Source organism: Panthera leo, chromosome A2, assembly GCF_018350215.1.
Source record: "Panthera leo isolate Ple1 chromosome A2, P.leo_Ple1_pat1.1, whole genome shotgun sequence".
Taxonomy (NCBI): domain Eukaryota; kingdom Metazoa; phylum Chordata; class Mammalia; order Carnivora; family Felidae; genus Panthera; species Panthera leo.
Genome location: NC_056680.1, coordinates 3,548,814 through 3,562,864, shown reverse-complemented (window position 1 = coordinate 3,562,864; position 14,051 = coordinate 3,548,814). Strand labels below are relative to the sequence as shown.

Genomic DNA, 14,051 nt, shown 5'->3' with positions numbered 1-14,051 from the left:
TTAAGGCCCAGGGCAGGGGGAGGCTGCACTGGAGCTCAAATGTCCCACTCAACACCGATGTTCAGAGTCTCTTCCACAGCCCACGGAGGGCAAAGGTGCTGGGGTCCCTCCCCAGGAGTGCCAGTGTTGCCCACATTTGGGCTGGGTCTTGCCTAACACATGGGGCGACACCAAACCTAACTCGGGACTCCACACCCCCTTCTCCAGGGACACGCAGTTAGCACCCTGCTGTGCCAGCAGTCCCAGGGAGGGTCACCTCCCCTTTCCAGGCTGTGATGTGATTCCGACCCGTGCTATCTTTAACCTGAGACTGGGACGCTCTGCTCCCCTCCCTGTAAACACTGCTCGGATGACACCCCTGGAATCCTGGGGGGAGGGGGGGGGGCGACGAGTGTGGCCCAAGTGTCTGGGGAGGAGCTGTAGTCCCAGAGGCAAGAGACACCCCTGCGTGAACTCACCTGCTCCCTTGACACGTGGGCGCCGAGGCCACGGCAGTGACCCCACACAGCCACGGGGCTCCGGAAGGTCTGATAGGCGAGTACCGAGCACCGAGCACCCAGCAATGAGCAGAAGTGAGGTGCCAAATTCGGCTTCGTGGAGGCAGGCAGTGGCTCCCACTGGTGGGGGCGCCGCGTGCTTTCTTGACCTTGGGCTTCAGCCTCAGTCCTGAGCTCCCGGACACGGGGCCTGGACAGTTGCCCCCACCCCCTGCCAGTGACTTAACACTTCCCGCCGGCTGAGCGGCTTCAGGCAGCCTGCTCTCTCTCCCACTTTACACAACCCACCTTCACTCGGCCTACTGGGGACGTGGGCTCCCCCTATAACCCTCACAAACTGACAGGGGAAGCAGCGATGAGCTCACCTCACCCCTAGGCCCCCCGAGACCGGCCGGAGCCAGGGAAGCTGGGACCCCGGCCTGCACTCCCCCGCCTGCCACCTGGGGACCCCCTCCCCCCAGCCCCCGGAACCGGAACCACATCGTCTGCAACCCTTTGGAGCAGTGGGATCACCTGTCACCTGACACCCGAGCCGGGCCGTTTTTAAGATGGCCTCCGTGGCCTGGGGGCGAAAGTCGCGCTTCTCAGGTCTGAGCTCGGAAAGAAAGTGTTTAGCCCCGATCAGCTTTCCTCTGGGGCGAGTCTTCTCACACCCCAGTGGCCGGTTTCCCCCACTTGCAAAACGGCAAGAAGAACACCTACTTCAGGAGGCCTGGGTGGCTCAGTCGGTTAAGCTTCCGGCTTCGGCTCAGGTCATGATCTCGCGGTCCACGGGTTCAAGTCCCGTGTCAGGCTCTGTGCTGTCAGCGCAGAGCCTGGAGCTGCTTAGGATTCTGTGTCTCCCTCTCTCTGCCCCTCCCCTGCTTCTCTCTCTCTCTCTCTCTCTCTCTCAAAAATAAATGTAAAAAAGACACACACAAAAAAACACACCTAGTTTACAGGGCTGCTGTGAGCAGCGATTCAGGTGGCCCATGGAAGCACGTGGAATGGTGCCTGGCATCCAGCAAGGGCCCAATAAATGCTTGGGCCGGTGTCGTGTCCCGAGACTACTCTGGAGCACCTGCTGATTCAACACCCACTCCTCCCAGGCCACCGTGTGTTCCCATTACAGCCGAGCGGGTGCTGTTAGTGGTCGGACCCCCGTGAAACCAGGAGCGGGAGAAGCAGCCTGGCCTTCCCCACTGTCGTGCGAGGGGACGACACGGAATAATCAGCCTCGATCCGGCCGGTGCAATCCTGACCCGAGGGGGCCTGCACCGTGCCTGGCGCACAGGGGGCAGCGGGACCTACTCAGCGCGCCAGACCAGGGAGCAGTGCTCTCACTGTGCTACCGTACGGAGAACTGCAACTACACGAGGGAACCGGCAGGAGAAAGAAGAGGGACCAGATTTTCCTGCCCGACCAGACCGGAACCGCAGAGCTACCGAGTTCGGCCTCTTGGGCGCTCCCCCCGCTGCCCCAGCCCTCCCTCGCCTTCCGGGAGGGCCAAGCCACCTCTTTGGAGCCTTCCCTACCGCAAAGCTGGGGTTTGGGAGAAGTCAGCGGTTTCCCTCCTTTTCCACGGGCAGAAACACGCCACTTCCCAGGGAAATCCCACACAAGGTCCCAGGACACAGACAGAAACTGCCCCAGTGAGATGGTGGCGCGGGGGCTGGGCTCTGCGAGCCCCCACACCACGACCTTTGCGCTGGGCGGCACCCTCTCCCCGCCCACCCCGGAGGGAGCCGTCCATCCCCCCACCACCCCCGTCCCCCCACGGCTGCCTTTTAAATGACTCGGGCACCAGCGCGGAGACGCACGATTTAAACTGCCTCATTGCTTTATTCCGTGCTTTGAAGGGACAGGGACACTTTCCCGCCTCGACGGAAGGTAAAACCCGGCCTTGCCAATAAATAACGTCCTAACTAACACTGCAAATGCAAACGGGGCCCGGGGGCCCGCTGTGGCTTCTCGTGGCTTCTCGAGGCCTCCGTGCAGCTGCGAGACGAGGCTGGGGGGGGGGGGGGGGGGGGGGGGGGGGGGGGGGGGGAGGGGAGACACCCTCTCCAGGCGGGACCCCGCCTCCTGAGCCCGGGAGGCCGCTTCGTCCTCTGCCACCTGCCACCGCTCACCGCCACCGGCCCGCCGCTGCCGGGGGCGTGGGCGGCACCGCTGCGCTTGGCGCATGCGCGCCCTGAGTGGTGGGAATCCGAGATTTCTCATCACCTCACTGGCAACTTGTGGACATTCGCCGCCTCCTCCAGCTCAGTTAACAGCGAGTGGGGACCTGGCTCAGGAACACCTGCGTTCAGGCTTCCAAGCAGCTAAAAAAAAAAAAAAAAAAAAAAGAAAAGAAAAAAAAAAAAAGCCTAGAGCCGCGGGGCTGCGCACAGCCACACTGCGCATGCGCGCGGGGCCCGGGAGGCTGAGGCGACCGCGCTTCCTGGGACTCAGAAACCGAGCCCCCGATCCGCTCCGACCGTGCGGGTCCTTGCCGGGTCGGGGAGTGACGGCCCCGCCAGCTCCTTCGGCGCCCGGCCCGATCGGCGCTTGGAAAACGCCCCTCTCTGTGACTTGAGTGGAAAGTTGGGGGAGGCCCAAGTAGAAGGCAAGCAGGGAAGCTCTAGAAAATGGACGGTCGCCTCGCTTTAGGGACCGCCACCAAATCCTCCACGCTGCCGAGCTCACCCCTGGTAGACAGCCTCGCCGCCTCGGCCACGGCCACAACCTCCCTGTGTGACATCCGCTCATCCCGTGTGACCAAAAATTCTCAGGAAAAGAAAAAACACGGCAGCACAACTTCTGGCCTCCCGCGCCACGCCTGTAACCTGCCCGCTCACTAAGAAACGCAACACCACACCAACGAAAGCCATGCGAGGGGCAGGCCGCCCGGGCAGGGAGCCCTGCCCACGGCCCGTGGTGAGGGCAGGGGGCAGGGGGCAGGGCGCGGGCGGGCTGCAGAACTGAGAGCCGGCCTGCTTCTCCGACCCGCCGCCTGGGAGCGCCCCCCTCCCCCGTCCTCACCCTGCACTCGGCCGCGGGGGGGGGGGGGGGGGGGGGCGTAAAAGCAGGGACCCGATCCTCAGCTTCTTCCCGGTTCTCGGAAAAGAAGGCAAAAGCTTCGATCCCTCTGCCTCGAGGCAAGAAGGCAAAAGTCCTCCGAGACCCGGGCAGATGGGATGCAACCTCCCCCGATCAAAGACAGGCGGAGCCAGTTCCTCGAGCGCCTGATGCCGACGGCTTCGAGCACCAACGACTTGCTGATTCCTTTCCCCTCTCCGCAGAGCGGAGGGGACAGGGGCTCCGGAGCCTGGAGAGCCCTTCTGTCTCCCGCTGCCTAAGGGCTCGGGGGAGGGGGGAGGGGGGAGGCGGGGCGACGAGCGTGGGCCCCACTCTTCCCGGTGGTTTCTCGGCTCTCAGGACCCCGTCAGTGCAGCTCGATGAAAGCCTCCAGCTCCTCGGGGATGAAGCCCTTGTAGGGGATCTTGTTTTTGTCCAGGGCGCGGGCCGCAAGGCACTGCAGGGTCACGTAGTTGAAGGGCTGAATGGTGCTCTTGGCCAGCAGCTTTTCATCCAGCAGCTCGTAGGCGGTCTTCTTGAAGGCATTGGTGGCATCCATGTGGGCGCCCGCTTCGATCAGGGCGTTCATGATCCCGGGGCAGTTGTTCTGGGCCGCTATGTGCAGCGGGGTGTTGTTGTCAAAGTCCCGGCTGTCTGGGTCCGCCCCGCAGTCAAGCAGCACCTTGACCACCTGGGGAGAGGGGAACCGGCCCACCGGGTAGCGGCCGACGTTCGTGGTGTCCTTGTCCACTGCCATGTGCAGAGGGGTGAAGCCGTTCTTGCCCCGGGGGGCGCACTTCAGCAGCCGGTACACGGTCTGGTGCTTCAGGTGCTCCTGGTCCGGCGTGCACTCCACCTTCTCCAGCAGGTACAGCAGGTGGAGGATGATGGCCAAGGCCTTGGTGAACTGGGCCGAGTCCCCGGGCTCCTTGGGCAGCTGCAGGGCCCGCTCCACCTCCCGCACACCTTTGCAGAGCACGCCCATGAGGTCCGCAAAGCCGATCTGCGCGCCCGGGCTGCCCTTGGCCGCGCGGTCCTGGAGCACGTAGGAGAAGAGTTCGGCGAAGGAGAGGAAGCTGCTGGCGGTCATGGGGCTCAGGGGCTCCAGGTTGTTCTGCTGCATGTCCAGGGCGTACTTCCACAAGCGGATGCAGCGCTCGAAATTGCCCGAGTCGGCGTACACCGCCCCCCGGTAGCGGATGTAGTAGGACGTGTCCGGGTGGGCCGGCCCCAGGATGCGCTCCCGGACCAACAGGGCCTGCGTGCGCATCTCATCCGGGTCGGTTATGAGCGCTTCCAGCTCCTCGGTGGTGGTCACCTCCCGGGAATAGTCATAGGCCAGCACCAGCTGCGGGGGCTCCGGTTTGGGCAGATACGCGCCGCCCTGGTGCCGCAGCTCCATGGCCCGTCTCCAGTGCTTCAGGGCCCCGAGCAGGTCCCGCTTCTTATCCACGTAGGTGGCTCCCAGCAACTCGAGGGCTTCCACGGCGGCCTCCCGGCTCGTGGGGCAGCAGCTCTCGTACGCGTCACCGAGCGCGTCCTCCGGGGGGGAGCTGCGGCCGCGGGGCCCCGGGGGCGGCACGCATGCCGGGCCGGCGGAGGGGCCCCCCTCCCCAGCAGGCTGCTCCTGGATGAGGTACTCCACGATGTTGGTGTGGCCCGTGACGCTGGCCGCCAGCAGCGGGGTCATGCCGTAGCCGTCGCGCTCCATGCGGGCGTGGCAGCCGAGCAGCAGCTGCAGGATCTCCAGGCTGCCGGACTCGGCGCAGTCGTGCAGGGCCGTGTTGCCCTTGGCGCTGCGCCGGTTCACTTGGGCGCCCTGCTCCAGCAGGTAGCGGGCGATCTCGCGGTGGCCCTTGTAACAGGAGATCATGAGGCACGTGTGGCCGTGCCGGTTGGCCACCTCCAGGTCGGCCTGGTGCTCGCCCACCAGGTAGCGCACCACCTCCAGGTGCCCGTCGAAGCAGGCGGCGCGCAGCGGCGTCGAGTTGGTGCGCGTCGTGCGGTTCACCGACGCCCCGCGGCGCAGCAGGCTGCGCACCACGTCCAGGTGGCCGGCGGCCGAGGCGGCCCACAGCGGCGGCGCGCCCTCGATGGTCTCGCCGTCGAAGTGCACCGAGCCGCCCGCCTCCACGCTCGCGCCGCACCGGTCCACCAGGTACTCGACCACGTCCAGGTGGCCGTAGCGGGCGGCGATGAGCAGCGGCGTCCCCCCGCCGGCCACCTCACCCGTCAGCTCGTCCAGCTCCTCCCGGCTCCGGCCGCTGAGCAGCTTCTGAAGCAGCTGCAGCTTGCCGTCGCGGGCGGCGTTGTACACGGCGGTGCGGAGGTCCATGGCGCGGGCTTCCGCCAGGCCATGGGCCGGCCGCCGGGGGACGCGGAGGGCGCGGGCTAACGCCCGGAGGGGCGGGCGGCAACCTTCACCGTCTCCCCCGCCGCCATCTTAGGGGCTTCTCCGGCGGAACAAAATGGCTGCCGCGTCCCGGCGCTCCGCGGGCTCGGGGGGGCGCGCAGGGAAATGTAGTCCTGGGAGCCGGCCTCCCCCTCAAGACAGACGAGGGACGTAGAGGGTCAAGACTACCGCTCCTAGGAGGCCGCGGGCCAGCAGAGGGGACCTGGGAGCACGGTGCATGGTGGGGATTGTGGTTCCGAGCGCAGAGGGTTGAAGCGGAACCTGGCCGGGCGTGGACTACAATTCCCGTCGCGCAATGCTATCCCCATGACTTCTGGGAACCCGGGCAAGTCTGACTACGTACTTCCTGTGGCTCTCTCCGCGCTCCGGCCCACAGGAAACGCGGGCGCGGGCCGAGAGACTACATTGCCCGAGAGGCATCGCGAGCGACTCGGAGCCAATCGGGAGCGAGAACGAGGGCTAAGCCGGCCAAACGGCCCGGTGTGATCGGGATGTGGCGTGGCGGAGCCGCTGGCCGGCAGGGGGCGCTCGGGAGAGGCGGGAAGGCTGGCGGCGCCTGGGACGGTAAGGGACGCGGGGGGCGGGGGGGTGGGTACGCGTGTGGCCCTAAGGGCGGGTGTCCCGCGCTCAGCTCGCTTCTCAGTCGTTCGTGTGCACGCATACATTTATTTACTCCCTCATTAATACACGATTGAACACTTAACGTTGCTTCCTCCAACACTCGACACCCCGAATACAAAATCTACACTTGCCTTAGACCGCCTAAGCCCTTGGTCGTCGGACCTAGGTCTTAAAGATCCTTCTGAGTAATACCTCTGGGGTTCGGGGCTTCGAGAATTTCGGCCACTCGCCCAAGGACACAGGGCAAGTAAATGGCAGGGTCGGGATTTGAACCCGGGGAAAGGGAGCTACGTCATTGGCAGGACCCCGTGCGAAATGAAAATGTGGCCTCCCTGGGCTCAAACTGATTAAGAATTTCCCTCCCGGTGGTGACAGCAGAGCCTCAAACCAAACGTGGGGTCCTTCTGAGCCTGGGGGCCCGGGTGACTGCACACATAGGTCCACACTTGCGAAGCGTGAACCGCACCCCCCGAAGCCAGACCCTGACCCCCAACACGCTCCCGCCTGCCCTTTGCTGTCGCCTGCCCCCAGGGTTATTGAGAACGTGGGAAAGATGAAGGATGTGGGCGGACTCGGGAGTGTTCCAGAAACGCAGAGGGTTCTCTCACACCTCCAAACTTGTACAGGTACTGTTCCCGCTTCTTGCAACACTGTTCCACACCTTCACTTGGCCACCTCTTGGACCCTCTGCGGGTGAGACTCCCGAGTCCTCCTGTGTGAGCCCTTGACCCGGTGGCGCTCCCCGGATGCCCTCCCTGGCACCACTGACGTTCTCCAGGAATCTTCGGGAAAGACTGTCTGAGTCAGCTCGGGCTGCTATAACAAATACCACAGACGGGGTGGCCGTGTTAGGGCTCCCAGAGAAAGAGAACCCAAGGCTACACACGGAATTGGCTCACGGAATTAAGGAGGCCAGGAAGTCCTCTGATGGGCCATCTGCCAACTGCAGACAGGAAAGCCAGTCCGAGCCCGAAGGCCCGAGGATCAGGAGAGAGCTCCGGTTCCCAAGACCAGGAGACATGGGCATCCCAGCTCCGGCAGGGAGAGCAAATTCTCCGTCCCTCCACCTTTTTTTTTTTTTTTTTTTTTTAAGTTTATTTATTTTGAGAGAGAAAGCGAGAGCAAGCACACGTGAGCAGGGGAGAGGGAGAGAGGGAAGAGAGAGTCCCAAGCAGGTTCTGTGCTGTCAGCATGGAACCCGATACAGGGCTCGAACCCATGAACCGCGACATCATGACCTGAGCCCAAGCCAAGAAAGAGTCAGATGCTTAACCTTAACCGACAGAGCCCCACCACCCCCCACCCCTGCCCCCAGGCACCCATCCACCTTTTTGGTCTATCCAGACCCTCAACAGATTAGATGAGGCCCACCCTCATCGGTGAGGCCATCTTGCTTACTCTAACATCTACTGACACAAATGCTAGTCTCTTCCAGAGACACCCTCACAGACACTCGCAGAGCAGGTGAGCGTATTACCTGCTCTCTTTGGCATGTGGTAGCCCCGGCAGGTTGGCACATAAAATAAACCATCGCGGTGGCTACAAGGACAAAACATTTATTTCCCACAGTTTGGGAGGCTAGCACTTGGGAGACCCCGACGCCAGGGCGGCTGGGTTCGGGGAGGGCCCTTTTCCTGGTTTGGAGATGCCGCCTTCTCTCTGGGTGCCCACGTGGAGGAGAGACGGTTCCGGTCTCTTTGTCCCCTGACAAGGGCGCTAATCCCACCGCGGAGGCCCCACCCTCGTGACTTCATCTGACTCCGATCGCCGCGGAAAGGCGCCACCGCCCAGAGCCATCCCACCCGGGATGGGGCCTCGCCGTGGGGATTCGGGGGACACGAATGTTCGTTGCATAGCGCGCTCCAAAATGGCTTCCTGAGATTTTGGGGCCTGTTAGTGGAATTTCTAGATTGCTGCGCTAAAGGAGGGGGAAAAACGAGAGGCCCGAGGAAGGAGAGGTGAGGACAGAACCCCTCACACAGGCTGGGTGGGGTTTGTTTCGAACGCGGGGACCAGAGGCAAAGGCAGTTACGAAGGCCCCTGGGCTCACGAGTGGTGGGATGGGGGTTCGAACCCAGGCCCGGTGGCTCCAGACAGGGCCTGGACCTTTAGTCACAGCAAGGTAGGGTCCAGCAAATTGTGATATCGTTTATGTCCTCGGCTGTACGTAGTTTCTACAGTCTTTCTTGTTGCACAAACGTTATACATTCTCTACAGGGTAAAAAATAAAAGTCAGGAAAGCTGAAAACTCCGCACCATATCCCCTCGCCAGAAACAAAACTGCGAGTGACCTACAGACATTCCTTTAAAAAAAAAGGGGGGGGGTCGCTGCGTGGCTCAATTGATTAAGCGTCCCACTATTGGTATTGGCTCAGGTCATGATCTCGTGGCTCGTGAGATCGAGCCCCGCATCGGGCTCTGTGCTGACATTGTGGTGCCTGCTCGGGATTCTCTCTCTTTCTCTCTCAATCTCTCTTTCTCTGCCCCTCCCCTGCTCATGCTCTCTCTAAATAAATAAATAAATAAATACACCTTAAAAAGAAAGAAAAATAAAAAATTTAAAAAAAGATTTGAAATAATTTTCACACCCAACGTAGGGTTCGAACCCACAACCCTGAGATCAAGAGTTACACGCGCTCCCAAGCTCTCCCGGCTGAGCCAGCCGGGTGCCCTGATCTACAAACGGGTCTCTTGTATATCCTGTTCTGTGCACATGTCTGAATTTCTTTCATCCTTGAGTGCCATTAGGTGTTGAGAACGACACCTTTTTTTTGTCCTTAAAGTGGGCTTCATGCCCAGCACGGAGTCCAACATGGGGCTTGAACCCAGGACCCTGAGATCAAGACCTGAGCTGAGGTCCAGAGTTGGACGCTTAACCGACTGAGCCACCCAGGCGTCCCTTCCTTCGATGTAATAACGCTCTCCAGGGGGAAACATAAAAATAGAAACAAACACCCCTCCCCCCCCCCCAAAAAAAAAAAACACCCCCCACCATGCTACACATACCCATGGCTTTAAGTTAGATATAGTTCAGTATTGCTTTCTGTTTCCTGAGTCGATAAAACATGGAAAAGTGGTCATTTGAGGGACCAAGAAATTACAGGTGTTACATACCTCCTCTTGTGCCCTTAGCATTATAGCTTGAATATTTTACCATTCATTCAACAGGTGCCACATTTTACATGCACAGTCTCCCGCTGGTGGGTATATATTGGGTGCCCACTAGGTGCCAGGTAGCTCTCTGGACATCAGGGGTATGAAAATGAACAGGACGGACAAAACTCTGTGCTCTGAAAGAGCTGATATTCAAATGACAGATTTTCCCAGCAGTATTTTCGGGATAGTGTAGTATTCCGTTGTGGGGAATTGTGCTATGATGTATGTAGATAACCAATCCCCTGCTATTAAAACCCCCACTAGCTACATATTTGTGGCCAAACATTTCTGCGTTTTCTTTAATTATTTTTTTGATTGGGGTAAAATATACATAACATAAAATCAGCCGTTTGACCGTCTCCAAGTGCACAGCTCAGAGGCGTCAGGCACACACATAGTCGGGCAGCCGTCCCCGCCACCCGTCTCCAGAACTTTCCATCTCCGCAAACCGAGACTCTGTCCCCATGAAGCACGGACTCCCCACCCCTGGCTCCCACCATCTGCTCTCTGTCTCTGTGGACGGGACTCCTCTGGGGACCCCCCTGTGCCTGGGTCACGCAGGGATGTGTCCTTCTGTGTCTGGCTTCTGTCCCTGCCCACAGTGGCCTCCGGGGCCATCCATGTGGTGGCAGGTGGCAGGTGGCAGGTGGCAGGAGGTCCTAACCCACTTCCTGTCTGTGGATTTGCCTGTTCTGGACATTTTGCATAAATGGAATCACGCGCCGTGTGGCCTTTTGTGTTTGGTTGTCTCGCCCACGCTGCAGATCCTATCTTCTGGAAGCCACTATAATTCTGGATTTTCTGACCCACAGTGGGGGTGCATCATCCTAACTGGTCCACTCTTAGGGGAGAGCCAGGGACCAGGGGAGGAAGGGCTGAAGTTTGCATGAGATTAGGGGTAACAGATAAGTCAAGACAGCAGAGGAATTGGGGGGGGGGGGGGGGGGGGGAGGGGGGGGATCCATAAAGTGGCTTGAACTGACCCTGGATGCATCTACCCTCCAGAAGGAAGACCGAGAACAGGATATAGGCCTGGCAGTGGAGAGATTTGGGGAACCAGGTCTCTTGCCCTAGGGCAGAGTAGGGACACGCCCACAGGACTTTTGAGACTTTTGATTTCGATGGTGTGTGAGGACCTCAGTCTTCTCTCCTGGCTGAGCGGGACCCTGCCCCCGGGGGTACTGCCTTCCAAGAGTTGATTGTCAAATTTTCAGCATTTTTGACAACTAGATGTTAAACCCGGCCAGTATTGAAATTAAATTCTAGGTGCCTAAAAGTTAACAAATCACGAAAAACAACAACAACAACAAAAACCAAAGGTGATGAATACAGAACACGCATCACATCCCCCTTACTCTCCTACTTACTGCTTTCAGCCGGGCCCTCGGGGTGATTCGTGCCTACCGCGTGGGCAGAGTGGAAATCCTCCCCGACCCTGACCGTGACCCGGTGACCCTACCCATTTCTTCCCAATTTCCTGCTCTGCGACTCCACTGCCCCAAGCGGGAAACCATCCCGGTGGGAGTTCCTTCACTGCAGAAACGGACTCGTGATTAAAATGAGCTACCGCGCAGGGGCGCCTGGGTGGCTCGGTCGGGTTAAGCGTCCAACCTCGGCTCAGGTCATGCTCTCGAGGTTCGTGAGATCGAGCCCCGCGACCGGCTCTGTGCCGACAGCTCAGAGCCCGGAGCCTGCTTCGGATTCCGTGTCCCCCTCTCTCTCGGCCCCTCCCCTGCTCGCGCTCCGTCTCCCTCTGTCAGCCACCCCTCCCCCCAAGGCCCCCGGACTCTGCTCCGTCACATGTCACCTTGCATCCACATCTACTCTAGAATTTAGATATTGAAGCCATTATTCTCGGTCTGCGCTCGCCACGCGGGCTGGGACGAGCCGCGATGTTTGCCTGCGGGTGCTCGGTGCTCTGCGTTTGCTCGACAGGGCCTGGCATACAGCAGGCGCTCCATATATGATGTCGAGTGGACAAAGGAAGCGTTCCAGGCAGCACAGCGCCACCCTGCCTGAGAACGGCGGCCGAGATCGCCCCGGTGCCGGCGCCGTCCACCTCCTCCTCTTTCGCTCCGAGTTGGGAGGCAGCGCGAGAAGACAGGGTGGGGGTGGGGCCGCCATTCGGCCGGGACCGTGGCCCGGGGCCAGGCGACCGCCCCCTCCCCAGCCCCTCCGCCTCCGGGGAGCCCGCTGCCCCGCTTCCGGTCCGTCCCGGCGCGGGACAAACGTCGGGCCGCACCCGGGGCGGTCGGCCAGGGGCGCGGGGCGGGGCTTCCTAGCGCCCCACGCGGTGGCCACCTGCGCGGCCGCGCTCCGGACGCACCCAGTTGGCACAGAGGCCAGGCGACCGCTAGGGGGCGCCAAACCTCGGCTGGGGGCTGGGGGGAGGGGGTGAGAAATGATGGAAGTAACTACCCGCCCTTGCCCGTTACTGGGTTGCCGGCTGCATGCCTCCCGCCCGGACGCTGAAACCCTAACCCGCAAAAGGCAACGGTTTTAGGAGGTGGGGCCTCCGGGAGGGGATCAGGTCAGAGGGTGGAGCCCCCCGAGAGAGGGAGAGAGAGAGAGAGAGAGAGAGAGAGGCCCCGAGAGCCAGAGCGAGCGCCCTGTGCCCTTCCTCCGCGTCAGGACGCGGCGAGCAGAGGGCCCGTCCCCCAAGCAAGGGGGCACCCGGGGTCATCGGCGCCCCCAGCCTCCCCACCCGGAGGAAACAGGAATCTGCGGTTCGGAGGCCCCCAGCTCGCGGCGTTTCGCTACCGCGGCCGGGACAGGCCAAGGCGGGCTGCTGCAGCGAAGTGTCCCCGACGGGGTGGCTTAAACGCAGACGGATCCTCCCAGCTTCCGAAGCCTAGATGTCACAGGTCAAAACGTCAGCAGATGGGGCGCCTGGGTGGCGGTGATCCCGCGGTTTGCGGGATCGGGCCCCGCGTCTGGATCTGCGCTGGCAGCGCGGAGCCTGCTTGGGATCCTCTCGCGCCCTCTCTCTGCTCCTCCCCCACTCACGCTCTGACTCTCTCAAAATAAATAAAGTTAAAATAAAAAAAAATACCAGCAGGGCTCCTGAGTCCTGTCTCCCTCTCCCTCCTCCTCCTCCCCCTCCTCCCCTTCTTCCTCCTCTCCCACCTCCTCCCCCTCCTCCCCTTCTTCGTCCTCCCCCTCCTCCCCTTCTTCCTCCTCCCCCTCCTCCTCCCCCTCCTCCCCTTCTTCCTCCCCCCTCCTCCTCCCCCTCCTCCCCTTCTTCCTTCTCCCCCTCCTCCCCTTCTTCCTCCTCCCCCTCCTCCTCCCCCTCCTCCTCCCCCTCCTCCCCTTCTTCCTCCTCCCCCTCCTCCCCTTCTTCCTCCTCCCCCTCCTCCTCCCCCTCCTCCCCTTCTTCCTCCTCCCCCTCCTCCTCCCCCTCCTCCCCTTCTTCCTCCTCCCCCTCCTCCTCCCCCTCCTCCTGCTCCTCTCCTTCCTCCCCTCCTCCTCCCCTTCCTCCTCCCCCTCCTCCCCTTCTTCCTCCTCCTCCCCCTCCTCCTGCTCCTCTCCTTCCTCCCCCCCTCCTCCCCTTCTTCCTCCTCCCCCTCCTCCTCCCCCTCCTCCCCTTCTTTGTCCTCCCCCTCCTCCTCCCCCTCCTCCTGCTCCTCTCCTTCCTCCCCTCCTCCTCCCCTTCCTCCTCCCCCTCCTCCCCTTCTTCCTCCTCCTCCCCCTCCTCCTGCTCCTCTCCTTTCTCCCCTCCTCCTCCCCTTCCTCCCCTTCTTCGTCCTCCCCCTCCTCCTCCCCCTCCTCCTGCTCCTCTCCTTCCTCCCCTCCTCCCCTTCTTCCTCCTCCCCCTCCTCCCCTTCTTCCTCCTCCTCCCCCTCCTCCTGCTCCTCTCCTTTCTCCCCTCCTCCTCCCCTTCCTCCCCTTCTTCGTCCTCCCCCTCCTCCTCCCCCTCCTCCTGCTCCTCTCCTTCCTCCCCTCCTCCCCTTCTTCCTCCTCCCCCTCCTCCTCCCCCTCCTCCTGCTCCTCTCCTTCCTCCCCTCCTCCTCCCCTTTCTCCTCTCCTTCCCCCTCTTCCTCCTCCTTCCCCTCATCCCCCTTTTCCTCCTCCTTCCCCTCCTTCTCCTCTCCTCCTCCCCCTCCCCCCCTCCTTCTTTGCTTATTTAATAGCTGTTTGTGGCACTTTTATAACATGGCCCCCACATTCTCTGACCCTTCTCCCATTCTCTGACTATGTCCCCTCCCCTTGACCTGTAGAGTAAAGTGGAAGTCGTTCTGGGATTTCTGAGGCTAGGGCATAGAAGGGGGGAAGCCTCCCCCCCCCCCACAGTTCTCTTGAGCTCCCCATCACCATGAAGGAAGTCA

General features: G+C 61.6%; 1 protein-coding gene across 1 annotated transcript; it reads right to left on the bottom strand.

Annotated features, from left to right (window-relative positions):
- Positions 1-2,920: 2,920 nt before the first annotated feature.
- FEM1A (fem-1 homolog A) lies at positions 2,921-6,253 on the bottom strand. Its single transcript, XM_042928076.1, has one exon. The coding sequence runs from the start codon at positions 5,869-5,871 to the stop codon at positions 3,904-3,906; it is 1,968 nt and encodes a 655-aa protein (XP_042784010.1). The 5' UTR covers positions 5,872-6,253; the 3' UTR covers positions 2,921-3,903.
- Positions 6,254-14,051: the final 7,798 nt, after the last annotated feature.

Excerpts from the sequence above, each read along its gene's own strand:
- FEM1A (XM_042928076.1), bottom strand. The coding sequence starts at position 5,871 with ATGGACCTCCGCACCGCCGTGTACAACGCCGCCCGCGACGGCAAGCTG.